Source organism: Dama dama, chromosome 4, assembly GCF_033118175.1.
Source record: "Dama dama isolate Ldn47 chromosome 4, ASM3311817v1, whole genome shotgun sequence".
Lineage (NCBI taxonomy): Eukaryota > Metazoa > Chordata > Mammalia > Artiodactyla > Cervidae > Dama > Dama dama.
In genome coordinates, this window is record NC_083684.1 from 48,921,827 (window position 1) to 48,942,417 (window position 20,591).

A 20,591-nucleotide genomic window follows, 5' to 3' on the forward strand; every position below is an offset into this window, starting at 1 on the left:
GTTTGGATTCACCCACATCACTCTGGGAGCCCTGGTCCTGGAAGCTTCCTTGACAGAGGTGAGAGGTCATCACTGCTGGTCTGGGAGGTCAGCAGCCCTGTCAGCTCGTTGGCCAGGTGCACGGTCACCTAGGTGCAGCCCTCCTCTCCCCCCCAGCCCCAATTAACCATCTGTTGGAGCTGCCACTGACATGGGGGAGGGACTCAGTTCCACTCCTCTATGCAGGCTGCTCAGCTAAAGAGGGGGTTTGTGAAATTTTTAATTATGGCTTCCGTGCCTGGCTTAATTATTTGCATATGGCTTTTACAAGTGAGACGAGGACGCCTGCATGCAGCGCGTCTCCTCAACCCCACGTTTGACTTTAATTAAAGGCAGAACCTGAGGTCTTTCCATTGCTAATGATCGTGGAAAATTAGCTTCCAATTCCCAGGGGTCGCCAGAGTGATGCACCCTGAGGCGGAAGGAGGATGGAGTGGGGAGAGGGAGGCACCCCACAGATGGCAGATGGTCCTGCTGGGCTGCCACCCCTGAGTGCTCCCCACCCCCACCCCCCCGAGCCCAGCCTCTCACCGCTTTCCCTCCGGACCCTGCAGAAAAGGGAGCCTTGTCCTCCTCTGCCAGGGAGGGCGCCTGACCCCGGGCAGCGGTCCGGGTGGGGGAGCACCGCTGAGCTGGGAGTGAGGGCTGCTGCTGTCATTGTCCAGGTGCTGGGAACGGCCTAGGCTGCAGCTGGACTGCTCCCAGCTGGTGACCAGAGGGCAGGGAGGTGAGAGGTTCTGGATCCCACACACATTGGCACACACATGCACACACATCCACGCATGTGTCTACTCAGGCACACATTCATCCAGGCACACGTACATGAGCCTTCACCCATTCCATCCATAGGCCAGAGTCACAGAGACAGATCTGCCTGTTCACACATGTGTGGGCACACATGTAGTCACAGAAGCATCCGTGCATGAGCGAGGGCCCTCTTCCTCACTCTTGTGGTCCCTCAAGCTCTCACTGTGTGTCAGATGTCTGCTTCGGAGCCAGTGGGCCAGTGTTGCAGGCAGGGTGTGGCTTACGGAGGGCTCCTGAGAGCAGCAGAGCAGCCCCGATCACCCCCCTTCCTCTGCCCCCGCCCCCAACTGATACAGCTCTGTGCTGGTGTGTGTCTGGAATGTGCCTTCCTTGGTCACAGGCAGGGTTGATTCCAGGGTCAGCAGGAGGAATGGTGGAGAGCATGTCCTTTGAACTTAGCCCTGAATTCAAATCTGACCACCAGTTCCTAGCAGTGTGGCCTTGGGTAAGTTACTCAGCCTCTCTGTTTCCTCGTCATTAAAATGGGGGTATAGTTGTTCACACAGCTTTTGTATGGAGCAGAGGAGATACCTGTGCAGTGAACTCAGTGGCCAGTTCCAGGTCACCCCTCCCCCCACCTCTTGTTCCCTAGTCTTTGAGTTTGGGAGGGACTCAACCCACCCTCACCTCCTGGGAGGGCAGTTCCACCTCCACTGGTTCCAGGAAGCCCAGGCCTGCATCCACCTGCAGAGGGCATTCCCCCGGCCCCAGAGGTGTCATCAGCTCAGGGTTCAGCTGGGGGTGGGACTCTCTCTGTCCTGTTGTAGTGAGGATGGCTGCAAGCTGGACCGTGGTTCAGCCATCATACAACCGTGAAGGAGACATCCGAGGATAAAACCTGTGTCTCAGGGACGCTTACAGCGCTTGTAGAGGAGTAGAGCCCCAGGAAGGACCCGAGTCCTGGTGACACCGTGAAACTTTGAGATTGCCACCAAGCTGGGGTTTTCTATTATTCACCTCCAAACATGTGCTGGTTGTCACAGGGATCATGGCAAATGCTGAGCCTGACACTGCACACAATTGATGGCAACTGCTGAACCAGGCAAGAGCCGGTCTCCTGGCAACACCCCAGCTCCTCCCTCTCCCACCGAGGATGCTGCCCTGTAGGTGAGGGCTGAGCTTTCTGCCACAGGGGCATATTCCTTTGCTGAGGTTGCCATAACAGAATACCATGGGCTGGGGGTGCTTAAACAACCCAACATGCTCTCTCAGTTCTGGAGTCCAGACATCTGAGATCAAAGTGGTTCCCTTTGAGGATGGTGAGGAGGAGTCTGTTCCAGGCCTCTGGGGGATTGCCTGCAGTCTTTTGCATCCCCTTGGCTTGTGAATCTCTGCCTTTATCCTCTCAGTGTATCTCTTCATGTGCATGTCTGTGTCCATATTTCCCCTTTTTAAGGAACATCAGTCCTGTTAGATTAGAGGTGCCCCCTCCTCCAGTGTGACCTCTTTCTAATTCATTACCTTTGCAATGACCTTCTTTTCAAATAAGGTCATATTTTGAGGTACTGGGGATTAGGACTTCAACCTGTGAATTGGGGGGGAGGGACACCGTTCAATACAGAACAGACACATTCGAATGTGAGTCTGTGTGTGCCGCTACTCGGCGGGGATCCTGGGTCATGACTCCCCTGTGCCAGCACAGTGACTGTCCTCCAGGCAGAGATAGATGCCCTGAGCTGGAAGCCCCTGTTTCTGCCTGAGTGCCATCCAGTTACAGAGCTGTAGGAAGCCACTCCTGACCAGTGGGGCTGCTGCAGCTTCGCTCCAATGTGACTGACTCATAAGCTTTTTCTCCCCTTAGCTGATCTTGCACAAAATTCCTTGAACTGTTAGGCATCATTTTTATCCCAGTGATCAGGTGCTTTTCTTTAATCCAGGCTTTGCTTTTCAAGGCATGGGCAGCAGTAGTGGAGCCCAGGCCAAATCCAACTTGAATATGGGTTTTTTATTGGCTCAAGTCTATTTTTAAATTGTACATTGCTTGCCAATTGAAGAATCAGGAAATTTCAAGTTAAAAATCCCAAGTTTACAAACAGGAAAATCTGAAGACTTGATCCACTGCCAATGGTCATTTAAAAAAGAATTTTCATATGGAAATTTCATATGATTATTTGACCCTATGGACTGTAGCTGACCAGGCTTCTCTGTCCATGGGACTCTCTAGGCAAGAATGCTGGAGTGAGTTGCCATACCTCCCTTCAGGGGATCTTCCCAACCCAGGGATAGAACCTGGTTCTCCTGCATTACAGGCAGACTCTTTACTATCTGAGCCATCAGGAAAGCCTATTTTAGGAAATGGGCTGCTTTAAGCAAAGCTTCACTGAAGACCATCGATTGGCCAGTCTGAGTTTCATATCATAAAAATATGTATTTGCACCTGTGTCTTCCTGTTTTTAGCGACCTGTACAGAGTCAGGGCTCAAATGCCTTTTCACGTGCAGACTGGTACAGGGCAAAACATGGGGCCTGTGCAGATACCATTGTGCTTTCAGATATTCCCAGTTCACTGGGTGTTACCCACCATTCCAGCCTGGCAAGCATGTCATGTCCAGAGTTGTAAAGGTTTAACCCTTTCCTGCCTGTGTCCTTGAGACTGAAAGATGAGGACGTCCATGACTCAAGACTTCAGAAAAGAGGTTACAGGCTTAGGGAGGGAAAAGCCAGACCCATCCCCACCCCCCACCCTTGCCTTGTAGGTTGTCCAAGGTAAGCAAAAAAATCAGCAGAACCATTTGGAGAGAGGGGCAGGGTCAACCATGGGGGACCATCTGCCCCACAGGGAAAGGACAGGGACCCAGCAGCCCACTCCACGTGCCCTGGGCCTCTTTCCTCCACCCCAGAACAGCATCTGTCACAGCAGGAATCTTCACAAAGAGGCTTATGCTGTCAGTCTCCCAGAGACTGACTTCCTGGTTGAGAAAACTGAAGCTCAGAAATGTAAAATGATGATGCCCAAAGTCTCCCAGGGAGAAAATTTAATGTTAAGTAGCAGACACTTAGGAGTCCAGTGATCTTTTCTCTACACTAACTTCACACTGTTAACTTGTGTTGGAGGAAAGCCCGGGGCCTCTTTAAAACATACAAGGCAGATGCCTTGCCTGGCCTGGGGGCTGTCAGGAAATGGTAAGATATGAGACTCGGTACTCACAGGCCTTGTGGGACATGCTGAGACATTTATACTTGGACCACGGGGGAACTGGGGACGCTCAGATGGTTTTTAAACAGGGAAGAACAGCAAATGCAATACAGGGACTCGGGTGGAGATAGGGAGCTGTCCATGACCCCAGTGCTGAATCAGCCACCCCAAGTGGCTGGAAAACATAGGACAGGTGCAGGGGACCAAGTCTACAGTTGGATGTAGGGGGGAAAGGAAAGGAGTGGAGGTTGGTCCTAATTTTATGGTTTTCCATCAGTCTGCGATGCTGCTGGATGAGGGGGAGGAGACTTGAAATACGGGAAGTCAAGTGGAGGGAGAAGTGAGGCAGAAAGAAACTCATGAAGAAAGGCAGGCCCCTACCTCATGCATAGCCACTCATTAGAACTTCCAGGTCACTCACAGTCTTGGCCCCTTCCTGAGAACCTGAGAGAGAGACCCGTTTCTCCACACAACAATCAGGACAGAGCCAATAGACTTGATTGTTCTGCCATATTCTTAGTCTTTGAGCCCTCAGGTTGGAAGGAGCCAGCCTGTTCTGAGAAATCCGGGGACAGTCATACTAGATTAATAAAAATCAAGAATGTGGTGGTCAGCTCTGGAGCCAGCTCAGAAAAGCCAGCCTGGTCCCACAGGACACCCAGGGCACACCTGCCAGGCTCCACATGACCTCAACTTCAAAAGGACTCAGCTGGCCCTAGTGTACAAGCATTCCTTCTCTTCCTCCCACCTCTTCCTAACCTTTCATCACTCGCCACACGTTGCCCAAATACGTCCTCTGTGCCAGGCACTTTTGGCAGCTGGGAACACAAAGGCAAGTCCTCTGGGGGCAGCACAGGGAGAGGGATTCCCTGGAAGGAAGCCAGCCCTCCTTGCCATTCTCTCCTCCTCTGGAGTTTGTGGATTGCCATTTGCAACTTGGCAGCGGCTGCACCCTGCCAGGGGCCAGGGCATTCTGGGTTTACTCATACACTCCTTTCTGTCCCTATTATACCCCAACTCTCAATTCTGAGAAGTAAATATGCAATTTTTTCCTCCCTGTAATTTTCCCTGCTGTGGCTGTTGGATGTCAGAGCAGCTGGAAAATGTGAACAGCTCAGTGCTTTCTGAAAGTAAAAGGAGGCCGCGTAGCTTCATACATCGTCTGCTGCTCTTGGCAAGATCCGACAGCTCTGCTGGGAGGGGAGACGCTCTCCAGGCTGTACTGTCAGGGGAACTTTTAACCCAAATAATCCCCGTCCCCGCCTCCCATTAGCAATGAGATAATTGCCAAAAAGTAAGCGTGTGTGTGCACACAGGCACGTGTGTGTGTGTTGCAGTGATGTTAGTAGAGGTGAAACGAAGGTATCTGCTTACGCAGTCAAACTTTCTGCATGTTCCTCAGGAGACTTTCAAACCCTCATGTCTCATAACTGAAGGTTAGGACAGTCTGATCTACACTTTTGTTTGGAAGAAACGAGTCAAAGAGATCCAGGGTGGTTTATTTACTGAGTAACCTTGACAGTGTTTAGTCTCTCTGGGTCTTAATTTTATCATTTGTAAAACAGAGCAGAGGACTTGGAGATATGCCTCCTCGAGCCCCTTCCAGGAAGGACTTTCTGGCCACCCACGGGACAGAGGGGTCAGCTGTAAGCTCCCTAAGGATCTGCAGGAAACTGCCTCATCCCACGTCATGCCCTTCCCCGGGCACCCTGTATCCAGCTACCGAATCAGGTGGAAGCATACAGGCACAGCCATTTCTGCCAGCTGCTGGGCACTCTGACAGGCGACAGCCACTCCTGAGCTCCCACCCAGGCTTTGTCGGACCTGCGTCCCTGACCGACTTCTCCTTCTACTCCACTTCCCCTTCCTCCCCTTTCTCTTCATAGATATTGATCCTTGATAACATCTTGCACCCCAAACTCTATCTCAGCCTCTCCTTACAGAAAACCAATCCTGTGACAAACAGGGATAAAGATTTCCACTTCGAGAGGTTATTGTGCGAAAGCTAAATGGGATGTTTATGTAGTACCCAGCATAATGCCTGGAACATTAACAGAGCATGACAAATGCCTTTTCCTTTTCTCTTAAAAGCTGTGACACCCAGAAAGAGAAGAATGAATATCTTATACTAAAGCGTATATGGAATCTAGAAAGACAGTACTGATGAACTTGTTTGCAGTGCAGCAATGGAGACACAGACATAGAAAACAGACTTACGGACACGGGAGGTGGGGTGGCAAGGAGAGGGTGGGCTGTATGAAGAGGGTAACAGGGAAACATGTTACTGTATGTAAAATAGATGTGCTTAATCTCTCAGTCGTGTCTGACTCTTTGCAACCCCATGGACTGTAGCCCACCAAGCACCTCTGTCCATGGGGGTTCTCCAGGCAAGAATACTAGAGTGGGTTGTCATGCCCTCCTCCAGGGGACCTTCCTGACCCAGGGATCAAACCCAGGTCTCCTGCATCACAGGCAGATTCTTTACCATCTGAGTTACCAGGGAAGCCCAAGAATACTGGAGTGGATAGCCTATCCGTTCTCCAAGGGATCTTCCCGACCCAGGAATTGAACCTGGGCCTCCTGCGTTAGCAGGCAGATTCTTCACCATCTGAGCTACCAGGGAAGCCCCAACAGGCTGAGGACAGGCCCCGCTGGGATAAAATAGATAGCAATGGAAATTTGCTCTATGACTCAGGGAACTCAAACCAGGGCTCTGTAACAACCTAGAGGAGTGGATGGGTAGGGAGATTCAAGAAGGAGGGGACATAGGTATACCTATGGCTGATTCATGTTGATGTTTGGCAGAAACCAACACAATACTGTAAAGCAATTATCCTTCAATTAAACATAAATAAATTTTTTAAAACTAAAAAAAAAAAAAAAAAAAAAGATGCCAAGTCCCATTCCAGGCCTTGCAAAGCAGTTGTTCATAGTCTGTGCTCTGTAATACTGTTTTGGATAAAGTCCAGAGGGGGAAGTGGCCCTGAAAGTTCCTTCAAGCTGCTAAGTTTGAGGACCTGGCAGAGGACTCTGGAGCCAGCCTTGTCCCTGTGAAGTTCATTATCCATGGATCACATCAGCCCTCTTCAAGGTTCCTCACTGAAAAGAAATTGAGCATGCAAATACTCTTTTATCATAATCACCACATATCCACAGGGTAATTCATAAAAGAGCTGGAAATATATTGAAATTCAATATTGTTTTAGTCCAAATCAATATTAATAATTGTTTGCATTTTAAAGTGCAATTTGCAATTGAAAAATGCACAAAGATCAACCAGTAGTTGCTAACACATCAAATTTTCCTGTTAAAGGCATATTCCCTTACCTTTAAAGTGTTTCTTGTACAACAGAGGATGGCGCTGATCCATGAAAATGTTATCTATTATTTACATGCACAACATTAGAATTTGGCTTCCATTATGCATGAGCTGAAAGGCCAGTAACTTTCAAGTCCTTGATTTTTTAAATTACACCTCATATTTTGAAATAATTATAGATTAACATATGGTTGTAAGAAGTAATACAGAGAAAATACTGTGTACCCTTTATCCTTTTTCCCCCAATAATAATGTCTTGTAAAACTACAGCGTAGAATCCCAGTAAGAATGTTGACATAGATACAGTCAAAATAGAGGGCGTTTCTATCACCACAAGGATGCCTCATGTTGCCCTTTTACATTCTTTAAAAATTAAAGATTTTTAAATGACAACGGTGACCATGAATATGGTGGGACTTAAATCATTAGCCCTGTTTAGACTTTTAGACTTCTGCCTTAAAATGATTTTTATCATTAAATGAGGCACTGTCCCAGCTGGACTTGATGTAGAGCAGTGGTCACCTAAGTAGAGTGGACCCAGGAGAGACTTGCCTCAACCAGGCAAGCCTCAGGGAAGCATGACTGTGGACAGAAAGAACCTGAGAACATATTTTCCAGTTTGACACTTGCATGAGGGTCCTTTGTCCTTTACAATAAGGATAAGATTATCTTGAAGGGAAACAGTTTGGCAGCTTTGGTCCATAGAGACTCAGCATTGACCCAGATTTGTGGCAAGGGACAGTCAGCAGGTATGGGTGAGGGACACCTCGCCAGATGCCACCCGCTCTGGCTGGAAGTGGCTCATGCACATAAAATTCACAAGATGTCTTTCTGTGCTCCAAGATGTGTTAGTCACACCCTAGAGCTGCAAGGAACTTGGAAACTCATCTACAGTGCATATTTTGGATGCAGCTTGATTCCAAGATTAGGCAAATCAAGTCCTGAGGGTCAACAGTTAAATTGGAGGGACAGCCAGGCCCAGAACCTGGGCTCCCTGCTCTGAACCTTGCTTGCATCCCATGACATCTGGCCACTTGTGGGGGAGGGGGCTGCCTGGGTTTGTAAACCCATTTCCTCTATATTCTGGTCATGTTTCACACAGGCATGAACTTGACAGTTCTGGTCCTTCTTAGCTCCTGGGCCTGCACCTGTGGGATGAGTGAAACGATAAGATAGTGATTTCTGCTCAGTTTGCTTTCATTGATTTTTGATTGAAGTAAAATTAATATTGTTGTTGTTATTTATATACATAATGTAAACCACGTTAGCCATTTTTAAGTCCAAAGGCATTAAGTACGTTCACATTGTTGTGCCGTCATCACTACTACACTCCTCCAGAACTTTTTTCATCTTCCTCAACTGAAAATCTGTCCCCATTAAGTAATAATTCCCCATTCCCACCTCCCCTGCAGTCCCTGGTAACTGCTATTCTACTTCCTGTCTCTGAGTTTGTCTACATGGAATCATACATGTGAGCCTACTATGACTGGCTCCTTTCACATAGCATAATGTCTTCAAGGTTCATTCATGTTTTGCCATGAATTGCTTTCACTGGTTTTTGATCAACCCATGCAAACTACTGTTCATGGGGTTCTCATGTAAAAAAAAAAAAAAAAAAAAAAAGGATGCACAGAAAAACTATACAAAAAAGATCTTCATGACCCAGATAACCACGATGGTGTGATCACTCACCTAAGCCAGACATCCTGGAATGCAAAGTCAAGTGGGCCTTAGGAAGCATTACTATGAACAAAGCTAGTGGAGATGATGGAATTCCAGCTGAGCTATTTCAAGTCCTAAAAGATGATGCTGTGAAAGTGCTGCACTCAATATGCCAGCAAATTTGGAAACCTCAGTAGTGGCCACAGGACTGGAAAAGGTCAGTTTTCGTTCCAATCCCAAAGAAAGGCAATGCCAAAGAATGCTCAAACTACTGCACAATTGCACTCATTTCACATGCTAGTAAAGTAATGCTCAAAATTCTCCAAGCTAGGTTTCAATAGTACGTGAACCAAGAACTTCCAGATGTTCAAGCTGGTTTTGGAAAAGACAGAGGAACCAGAGATCAAATTGCCAACATGTGTTGGATCATAGAAAAAGCAAGAGAATTACAGAAAAACGTCTACTTCTGCTTTACTGACTATGCCAAAGCCTTTGACTGTGGAAAAATCTGAAAGAGATGGGAATACCAGACCACCTTACCTGCCTCCTGAGAAATCTGTATGCAGGTCAGGAAGCAACAGTTAGAACTGGACATGGAACAATGGACTGGTTCCAAATAGGGAAAGGAGTCCATCAAGGCTGTATATTGTCCCCATGCTTATTTAACTTATATGCAGAGTACATCATTCAAAATGCACATACTGAAATCAAGATTGCTGGAAGAAATATCAATAACCTCAGATATGCAGATAACAGCACCCTTATGGCAGAAAGTGAAGAGAAACTAAAGAGCCTCTTGATGAAAGTGAAAGAGGAGAGTGAAAAGGCTGGCCTAAAGCTCAACATTCAGAAAAATAAGATCATGGTTTCTGGTCCCATCACTTCATGGCAGATAGATGGGGAAATAATGGAAACAGTGAGAAACTTTATTTTCTTGGGCTCCAAAATCACTGCAGATGGTGATTGCAGCCATGAAATTAAAAGATGCTTGCTCCTTGGAAGAAAAGCTATGACCAACCTAGACAGCATATTAAAAAGCAGAGATATTACTTTGCCAACAAAAGTCCGTCTAGTCAAAGCTATGGTTTTTCCAGTAGTCATGTATGGATGTGAGAATTGGACCATAAAGAAAGCTGAGTGCTGAAGAATTGATGCTTTTGAACTATGGTGTTGGAGAAGACTCTTGAGAGTCCCTTGGACTGCAAGGAGATCAAACCAGTCAGTCATAAAGGAAATCAATCCTGAATATTCATTGGAAGGACTGATGTTGAAGGTGAAACTCCAATACTTTGGCCATCTGATGCAAAGAACTGACTCCTTAGAAAGACCCTGATGCTTGGAAAGATTGAAGACAGGAGGAGAAGGGGGCAACAGAAGATGAAATGTCTGGATGACATCACCAACTCGTGGGCATGAGTCTGAGCAAGCTCCAGGAGCTAGTCACGGACAGGGAAGCCTGGCATGCTGCAGTCCATGGAGTCACAAAGAGTTGGATACAAATGAGTGACTGAACTGACTGACCAATGCAAACTATAGTGTTGTTTGGGAGGTCCCTAGCATCATACTGTATTTTAAAGGTTTGAGAATCATCCATTTTACAGTATCTAAATGACAGATATTTGTTTGTGTTGTGTGTTCTAATATACTCAAACATATAGAAATAGAGTCATCATTTACCTCTACAAATGTATTAGTCTTCAAGCCCCATGTTTTGAAATCTGCCCTACAAACATGAAGATCCAAAAGTGGCATCCTGGTGGTGAGTGTGCCTGGGTTGTTTGGGAGCTGTCAGTTTCCATCGGGTTCCCTGGTAGAGCTCAGTTCCTTGTCTGTTCTTCAGTCATAGGATTAGACTACTCGTCGAACCTGATTCCAGCTCAGACCTGATCAAAACAGACCCTCAGCTCCGTGAAACAGAAATGACCTTTTTAAAATTCCAGGTTCATGGAGTGCCTCTCTCCAGATGGTCCAATCACCTCTATTAACTCACACTCATTCAACATGTGGCAGAGGTTATTGATCACCTGTGCCAGGCACTGTGCTAAGTGCTGGGAATACAAAGATGAGCAAAGAGTCCAAAACAGGCATGAGAATGCTGTCCACATAGGGGAGGAAGGGCTGTATACAACCGAGATCCCCGGGCTCACAAGATTGAGGATACTGCTTGCAAGCTGGTGAGGAGGGAGTTAGTTTTTTTACCTGTAGGTTTATTTTTCCATACCCTGTTCCACTGTAATAAAGTACCCTAAAAATATAAGTTCTGGACGGAGATCATACCCGTAGTGTGGCTTATTCCTAATAGCGAAGATAACACCGCAGCCCGTGACATCTTGGCCGGGCTCTCGGGACCCTCCTGCCGTGGCTGTGTGTTTTCAGGCTTCCTTCATCCTCTTTGTATGAGCAGTGATGGGAAACTGGGCTGTGGTGTTCCTAGTGGGGCTGTGGAGACAAGGTTTGGGGCTGTTTGAACCTGATTTGTACCTTGGCCTTCGCCTCAGGGTCGCCTTTCTCTCTCCCTGCAGACAGCGTGGGAGATTGGAGGGAATCCCTGCCTTGTAACAAGAGAGTGGTTATCAAGTAAATTGCTTCCCCCAGGAATGGGGTGCGGTCGTGCCTGCCCGGGTGTGCCGAGGCTGGGCCCTGCCCATTTCAGGACCCAGGTCAGCGCTCCGCTGTGTCAGCGGTGAGGCAGGAGTCTGCAGCCCCGCCTCAGAGTCTTGAGCCCTTTGCAGGCATCCGTCATCCTCACAGAGCATTGCAACTTTATGCCTGTGCATAAAAACTGGAGGGACTCGTCCCAGAGTTTGCGGCTGCTGCCGCCGCTGCCGTTAGAGAGGTTTTAATTAGCTGCAGGATTTTAATGAGCTGAATTCGAGAAGAACCCCATCTCAGAAGTAAGCAGGAGCCGAACACAGGAAAGAACTCTGACAAAACAGATGGAGGTGGTGTTCTCAGGGGACTAGGCTGTGCGCTTTGTTTCAGCAAAGAGCAAATGAGTTACCGAGGCCAGGAGGCTGAGGAGGGAAGCCGGTGGGTCAGCCCCAGCGCCGGCCTCAGTGGGGGCAGAGCTGGAAGCGTGGCCCCCTCTGCTGCCGTAGCGGAATGCTCGGTGCCGGATTCAAGGTGACGGCAATGCCTGGCTCCATTCTCCTCAAGTTGCCATAGCAGCCTCTCTCCCGATGAGCAGCTTCTCTTGGAGCCCTCAGCCAGGAGGGACGTCATTGTTCACTCCTGCCGGTTCGAGGAGGAAACGACTGGACGGAGAACTTTCCCGGGCCCGGGGCCCGCACACCCAGTGGGTGCACCCACTGGCGCGAGGCTGGACGCCTCCTGCTGCCTCCAGTGGGGCACAGAGGTGGGTCTCCACAGCCTGAGGGGGTCCTCTGGGTGACTTGGGGGAGTATCCGGGCCTTGGAGCATCCGCAGCCAAGTGTGTCCTTGGAGCCGTCCGTCCGTCTGCCTGCCGGCCCTTCGCCACTGGAGGTGCGTGCGTTTTGGCTGAATTCCCAAGTCCTTGCTTGTGCCCTGAAGTGAATTTTCTAGAGACAAAATTTTAAATCAGATAAATAAGGAAATAGGAGAAATCCTTGGCCCTGCCCTGTGTCCCAGGAGGTGTTTACAAGATTAATTGGATTTCTCTTTCTTCCTGTAAAAATTGGTGACGCCATTCGGGGCCTCAGGGAGAGAAGCCGCCGGGAGCGCTAGGAACTGTGAGGAGGGCAGGACCTTCTGAAATCTCAATGGGCTGTTTATTTTTCTTGCCTCCCCCCTCCCCCTTCCATTCCATCATTTGAATTTTCTTCCTGTCTGCTGATCTTAGAAGGGAAGTAGGAGAAGGTTCTTCACTTGTTATCAGAGTGTGATGCAGGGCGTGCTGAGCCTATACCCGTCCCACTGAGAGTGGGGGCTTGTGAATGTGTTTGTGGGGTCCTGGGCAGCCCACCCCCAGCCTTGACTGTGGTGTCCCCTCCCCAGGCAGCAGCTCAACTTGCAGGAGAGGGAGACAACCTTTGGACAGCATCTCCCTGTGGCCTTGAAAATAACAGGTGACTTTGAAGACTAGGACTGTCGTGGGGACTGTAGGGGATCAGATGTGCCCTCTGTATGGAGTGTCTGATGGTCTGCTGGTGATATCTCACCTGGCTCTCTTTAAAGAGGAGTTTCCTACAGATTCTGTGATGTTGTTCTTTCCCTCCTGGGGCCTTGAAGACTCAGTCAGGCTGCAAACCATTCCACCGGGAGAGGAGGCAGGCTAACCTTTGATTCCTGTTTGCACGAAGCAGGGAGTTAGCTAATCAGATGGTCTCCAGTGAGAGCCAACCCTGGGAGAAAGGCCCAGTGCAGGGGTGGATGCTGGGGTCTGAGGCTTAGAAGCTAAGTCTGGGCAGGGGAAGCCACGCATGGCTCTGGGTGTAGAGAGAGTGCTTATATTCTCTTGGGGGCTAACAAGGGGAGAGTCTCTAAACTGAGATGCTTGAATGGTTGATGCTCCTGCCACCATGAAAGTGCAGGTTCTGGGGCTGTGTTCTCTTCTCCCCAGATTTGGGGTCAGGGATGTGGTCTTCAGCCTGGCTCCAGGCACATGGGCTGCTGGGAGCCTGGCTCCAGTTGGTGGGCTTGGTTTGGGCTGGTTCAGAAACAAGTGAGGACAGGTCGTGGCTGGAGGAGGAGGGAAATCTGTACCGGCTTGAATGGTGGCCGTGTGACAGATTAGAAAGAAGAGGAAACTGACCAGCTCTTCTGTAGTCACTTCTGCAGTGCCAGCCACCATACAAACAATGCAGTAATGATCACATGTGCCTTGAGTCCCTTTTTCTCATCAAATAGTCTTTGGGTCAAGATTGGGCAATACATTATTAGCTGCTTTACCAGGCCACTGTGTCTGCTGGCCATCGACTTGCAATCATTTCTTCCCTTCCTTCTCTCTTCTTTCTTCTCCCCCACCTTAAGAAATGTCCTAATTTGGGGGTTCACCCTAGATCAGATTGGTTTCCTGACCTCGTGTCTCACTCTGAAGGCTGGTGTGTCTGCAGGCAGTATGTCAACACCTTGGCCAGCATGAACTGGGTGTCCTTATAACCATGGCCTTACTTATAGGATCAACCTGTGGGTCCCGCACAGAGGGCCTGTCATCACTGAGGGAGGGGCCTGGGAGACCGCAGGCCATCGGGCGTGCTGTGGGCTTTGTCCTTCCCTGGAGCCTGGGGCCTGCACGCCTGCACCTGTGTCTTTTCGGAATGATGAGCCAGGTCCCCAGGATGGTCCCATCTGGGGCCACCATGGAGAAGGAGGCTGCAGACCCTGAGGGGCTTCAGGGTCTGAGCCTTTGGGGACATGTTGCCCATTTTCACCCACCGCAAGCTGGAGGCAGGGTATCCCTGTTTGGCAGGAAGCAGCTGCCTTTCTCTGCAGCGGGTGTTGGTGGGGGTGCGGGAGGGGCTGTTGCAGGGAGGTCAGGGCCGGCTGGAACCCTGGAGCCAATGCCAGAGGCAAACAGCGCCCGGTCAGCACTGCTTCCGAAACGTGAAAGCTGGGAGGTCGTGGGAACCTCCTGCTCACACAGCCCAGAGAGCCTGGCATTCAGGCGCGTTCCCGTGCATGGAGGCCTGGGGCAGGTTAATTAAAGTTAACTGAGTGAAAAAATAATTACAGAGACTGCGGAGGGGAGAAACCCAAACCTGCAATTTAACTCTCAGCCTCAGAGCCTTGCTGAGAACTGTCTAGTCCTTGGGCATGTGTGTTTGGGCAAGGGAGGGTGGGGTTTCTCTGGGTATCACTTCCTGCCTCGTGCCCCACCTTCAGGTTGGATACAGAGGGACTAAAGCTGGGGTTTCCTCCCCCAGAGCCTAGGTGCCGGGTCAGAGATGGGTTCTCTGTCCAGAATGTCAAGCCAAGGAGACTCCAAGCAGGGACCATCCTTGTGCTGAGTGGCACATCTGGTCTGGGACCTGATCAGCACCCTGCTGTGTCTCAGGGGTTACTGGGGACTGCCCACCTGGCCTCAGCCTTCCTCGGGCACTGCCCTGTGCCAGGCAGGGGCATGTTCCCAAAGGACTCCTTAGGTGGAAAGAGGATGGTGTCCCTGGACCCAGGTAGGTAGGATCGGGTGAAGATAAGGGGAAAAAGTGATAGCTTGCTTGAACCACCCTGCCACATCCCCAGCCCACCCCCAGCCTACCCACACTGCAGGAACTTACATCTTTCCTTTAGGCAGATGGCCTTGGGGGGCTGTCATCTTTTTCTTTCAGCCACATGGCATACGGGATCCTAGTTTTCCTGACCAGGGACTGAACCCATGCCCCCTACTGTGGATGATCGAAATCCTAACCACTGGACCACCAGGGAAGTCCCAGGGTACCCCCGTCTTGACCCATAGCCTGATCTAACTGATGTCACTAGTTGGTATCGGGATATTTGGCAGGCATTTCTTCTACTTCAAGGGGAATGAGGGTGGGGGCAAGCAACATGGGCATGGCCTGGGTCTGGAGTGGCCGGAGCAGCAGATGTCCATCTGCCGGGACACAGCCTCTGAGCCTGGGATCTGTCAGATCTGGGTCTGGCCACGCCATCTCAGCTCCAGATCGCTTTGAGAGCTAGGATGACCATGACCTGGCTGGAACTTCAGCCCCTATTGGTGCGACTATCCAGCAGGGCTTTGATTCTACCCAGCTCATCCTTCCATCTGTCAGGGGCAGGGACAGGTCTGGCTGGAACAGTGGTGAGTCACTCAGTCCCTGACATCTCTGGGCCTGGGCCTTCTCAAAGCTGCTGGTTCTCTGGAGACCCTTGTCCCCAGCATCCTGTAGACGGGAGCAAAGGCAGAGACAGACCCAAGAGCTTCTGTTTCTGCTGGGCCAGTTGTGGGCCACAGGGACCAAGATTTCTGCCTGAACAGTGCAGGGGGTGGCCGCTGTCTTCTGGCTGTGGGTGATAGGGGTCCCCACCAGGGTCCCCCCTGGGCGGGAGCTAGGGAGTATCACTCTCCGTGGCTTTTCTAAAGGTCCAGATACAGGAGACCCTGGCAGGAAGCTGGTGTCTCGGCCACAGGTGGTGACCAGCCTTTACCTCCTTGGGCTTGAGAAGCCCAAGTGTGAGTAAGGGTGGAGTGGTCCAGGGACTCCGCTTGGTCACGAGCAGTGGCCAGGACCCTGGGCCTCAGTGATGGGCCGTCTTTCTCCCCCACTGCTCCGTAGACCTGGCCTGATGGACGCCCGGTGTGGACAATGAGGGAAGAACGCGCCTCCCGCACCCAAGAGGTGACCCCGGAGCGAGCCCCGGATGTCCCCGCGAGCAGGAACGATGCGACTGGCTTGCATGTTCTCGTCCATCCTGCTGTTCGGAGCTGCAGGACTCCTCCTCTTCATCAGCCTGCAGGACCCCACGGAGCTCGCCCCCCACCAGGCGCCAGGTGAGCCCTCGCGCTCGGCCCCACTGCCTGCCTGACCCGGCTCTCCCGCCCGAGGTGCAGGCCTCCGTGCTGCCCCAGGGCCAAGGCAGGGGTTCCAGTCACCAGCCGCAGTGTGGGAGCACTATATCTGCAGTTAGGCCACCAGCCACAGGGTTCTGGCCTCTGACCTCTGACCTCTGGCCGGTGCACTCCTCTTGGGAAGGATGGCCAGGCTGCCCCTCTCTCATCTGATCGTTGCCTCTGGTGAAACTCCGATTTCAGGGTCTCACCACCTCTTGGGTCCTCTCCCACATGGTCTGGGATATCAGAGGACAAGTGACTTCTCTCTGAGCACAGGCCTCCCCAATGGGACTCTGATTCTCTGCCCAGCGCTGGGGACCTCTCGGATTCAGCCTCTCCAGCCTGGGCGAGGAAGTTAGGGTGCCTCGGTGCCTCCCGGTTTTGTAAAGCTGAAGAGCCTCCTGCTGGCCTCCCCACCTGCTGCCTCCCAGCCCACTGGACTCGCAGAGGTGGGGATGGCAGTGAGGGGAGAGCAGGAAGGATGGTCCTGAAGCCTCAGGGTGGACAGAAGGTGGAGAGGGACGCTCAGGCAAGGCCCCTCTGACTGGGAGGTGGCCGCGCCCCAGAGAGCACGGCCGACCTGGAGGGCCAAGGCCAGGAATCGTTGGCATCACGTGAGGTTGCCAGGCCAAGCACCTGTGTTTACAACAGAGGTCCCAGAGGCCTTGTTAGGGGAGGGTCCTTGATGGCTGGACACCCCTGGGCTCCCGGACATGGACAGAAGGAAAGGGGCGTGGAGGCTGGAGGTTTAGGCAGAGGGATCCCCCGCACCATCTCTGCCTACAGCCCACAGCCCAGGAGTGTGGGACACAGTGTTAGGGGGTCCCTGGCCCTGAGTGGGGAGGGCCCAGGGCCCGCCTCGGCTCACATGCTCAGGGCAGCCTGCATCCACACTGAGCTCGGGCTGGGGGCCCGTAGGTGCCACGTGGAAAGGCGGAAGGAGCAGGAGGCCAGAGCTGGGCCTGGCAGCTGCTGTTGGAGGCCCTGGCGGGAGAGGCTGGAGAGTCGCTCTGCTCATCCCTAAGCGTCAGCGAGAGGCAGCCCAGTGCCGGGCGGACCCCCTGGAGCCGGCGGTGAGTCACTGGTGCTGACTCACGCTTGGGCCGGACCCTCCACGGAGGTGGCTGTCGAAGATGAGTCTGGCTGCTTCCCAGCTGCGGAAGCAGAGACCCGTGACTGAGCCGGTCCCTCTGTGGAGACTCTGCAGCCTCACGTGGGCCCCAGCGTGGCCGGCGTGTGTGAGCGGCGCCTAGCTGCACGGGCCGCGCCGCCCAGAGCACTCAGAGTTGTTCTCCGCAGTTGTGTGTTGTTTGAGCGGGAGCGAGCTCCCGACAGAGGCCTCTCGGACGCGGCTTGGGGATCACGGCGCTGTGCGTTCTCTGCACGTCTTGCTGTGTGTGTGCGCGCTTGGGGCACACGTGGGCAGAGGGTCCTCGTGTTCTGTGTCTGCTTTCTGTGGGACAAGCCTGGGAGAGAAGACCCGAGTGTGTCTGTGGTGTGGATGGGGCCGCGTGCCCATCCGTGGTGTCTTCTGGGGACCGGTGCGATAGTCCTGAGTGGGGTCGCTGCCTGGTGACCGCGACACATGCCCTGCCATGCCGCAGCAGCTGACAACCCAGAGACCTTGGCTCTTGTGTCGTGGATTCCTGTCCCTGCCAGCTGGCATGGCCTTGCACAGCTATTGCGGTGCACACACGTGTGGATTACCTCAATTACTGGTGGAGTGGGGACCCAGCGGACAGTGAGGGTTTCTGGGGTGGGTAGACTGGCAGACTGGATGGCAGGAAGCAGAGGCGAGCCTCCCGCTGTAGCCGGGGACCTGGCAGACCCAGGTGAGGAGCACGCTTGGGTTTTGAGCTCCCTTCTTCTGGCTGTAAATGGAGCCGGACCACCTGGATGTAGAACCTGTACGTTCTACGTAAATCACCTCAAACACAGTCATAAAACTTTAAGTAATGCTTACGTTACTCTCCCTGAGCAAAGTGTTCCTGACACAGGCTGTTTGTGTTGATTTGTTACTATTCATTTATTCTTCCCCTGTACTTCTCACGGCAGCCTAATTGTGATTCGGTACCAAGAAAGCAATATCAAAGTAATTTTCCACAACATTAGTTACAATTTTCTTCTGATCTTTCAAGTGAAACAATCCCATCCTGTTGTCTTCTCTGTGCACATAAACCTTGATTACATTTATCTGTTGGAAACCAGTGCTTACAAAGTCTATGTATCCAGCTGCATGGGTGGTTTGGCCCCAAGAGTCCTGGACAAGTCAGAATTTCAGTCCTGGGAGATGTAGATGTGGGAGGCTGCCCTGCCATCCAGATTGGGCAAGGCGGTGGGGGCATCTACGGAGGACATTCCCCACAGGCTCTTCTGGGGTTTTTTCCAGCAGCAGAAACTTTCCTGGGAATGGAGTGTCTGGGATCCGCTGTTGGTGGCGTTGGCCAAGGTGGGAGGGGGAGGGTGGTCGGGTGAAGATGCAGAAACAAGCTTGAAAAGGCAGACAGTCATTAGCTGCTTGTGGTCCATTGGGGTTGGCCTGTCCTTCAGATTTCTCCCATGCAGTTACCAGCTCTTAAAAGCACCTGAACTTCTCAGAGACCGGTCAGCAAATCTCACCTGCTTTGTGCATTAGATGCAATCCTGTGGGATTGCCAACTTTTGTAAACCAAGCGATATTTTCCAAAATGTTTGCTATATTTTAGGTCAAACCTTTTGGAACATAAATCACTGCTGGTTAACCTACCTTCGTTCTAAGATTAGGTGTTCTTTGGTATCAGAGAATCTGCCTATCCTACTGTTTTTATATCTCCAATATTGCCAGGCCCTTAGGCCACCGGAAACTCACGTCTTGACCCAGACTACTCTTGCCCCTTCCCAAAGTGGAAGAGAGCCAATCAGAACTGGGAATAACACATCCCAACATGCTGGCTCTGGAGGTGCAGAGGGCACTCTCCACATGTGTGTTATGAGTGGCCTGTCTTTATATACATGTCTTAATACAAAGCAGAACTTTGTATTATGGAGAGCTTCGGACACGTAGAGAAGTAGATTAGAATAGTGCAGTGAACCCCATGTCCCGGGCACCCAACAGCCTCAACAGGGCCCCATCCACAGCCCCATACACTTCTCTCGTTTCAAAGTATATATACTAGGGCCAATCAGTTCAGTCATAAATATTTCTTTCTTAAAAGATGTCCTGGTTTAGTTTGGCTGCACTGGGTCTTTGTTGCTGTTTGCAGGCTTTTTCCAGTTGTGGTGTGAGGACTTCTTCCTGCTGTGGCTTCTCTTGTTGCAGAGCACGTGTTGTAGGACCATGGGCTTCAGTAGTTTTGACTGTCAGGCTTGGTTGCTCCACGGCATGTGGGATCATCTGGACCAGGGATCCTGTGTCCCCTCCATTGGCAGGGGGGTTCTTATCCATTGTACCACCAGGGACGTCCCCTAAATATTTCTTTTTAAAAAATTTTTTTATTGGCATATAGTTGATTTACAGTGTTATGTTAGTTTCTACTGGACAGCAAGTGAATGAGTTATACATATAGCTACATCCACTCCTTCTTAGATTCTTTTCCCATGTAAGTTATCACAGAGTACTGAGTAGAGTTTCCTGTGCTACACAGTAGGTCCTTATTAATTATCTGTTTTATGTATAGCAGTGTGTATATGTCAATCCCAATTTATCCCCACCCCGCTTCCCTGCATAACCATAAAGCCATATATATTTCAATGTATTTCCTAGTTTAAAAGATAAGAACTCTTTTTTTTAACATTCAACAATTGTTTAATCTCATCAAATGTCCAGTGTTCACATTTCTAGTCATCCCGCAAATGTGATAAATACCTTTATTTCCCGTTTGTTTTGTCAGGATCTGGATAAGGCTCACTCGTTACAACTAGTGGGCGAGTCGTTTAAGCCCCTCTCAGTCTCTAAGATGTCCTGCTTGCCTTTATTTCCCCCTTGCTATTCATTAGAGGAAACTAGGTCACAGGTCCTGTAAGTCTCCCACAGTTGGGGTTTTTGCTGATTGTGCCTGTTTGGTATAGCGCAACACAGCCTTCCGCCACTTGTACTCCCTGTAAATTAAGTATATGTAGCAGTTGATCAGAGGTAGGTTTGTTTTCCCTTTTTTGGCAAGAATTCATATGTGGCCCTGTGTT

General features: G+C 50.8%; 1 protein-coding gene across 2 annotated transcripts in view; it reads left to right on the forward strand.

Annotated features, from left to right (window-relative positions):
* CHST8 (carbohydrate sulfotransferase 8) overlaps window positions 1-20,591 on the forward strand; it is a 141,907-nt gene that overhangs the window by 52,992 nt on the left and 68,324 nt on the right. The window contains exons 1-2 of one of the 2 annotated variants that reach the window (XM_061135195.1): window positions 12,317-12,445; window positions 16,156-16,370. In XM_061135195.1, the coding sequence (XP_060991178.1) occupies window positions 16,241-16,370 (130 nt within the window). In that variant the 5' untranslated portion in view covers window positions 12,317-12,445; window positions 16,156-16,240. Of the gene's footprint in view, window positions 1-12,316; window positions 12,446-16,155; window positions 16,371-20,591 lie in introns of those variants that run through there. The other variant, XM_061135187.1, reaches the window with a different exon arrangement.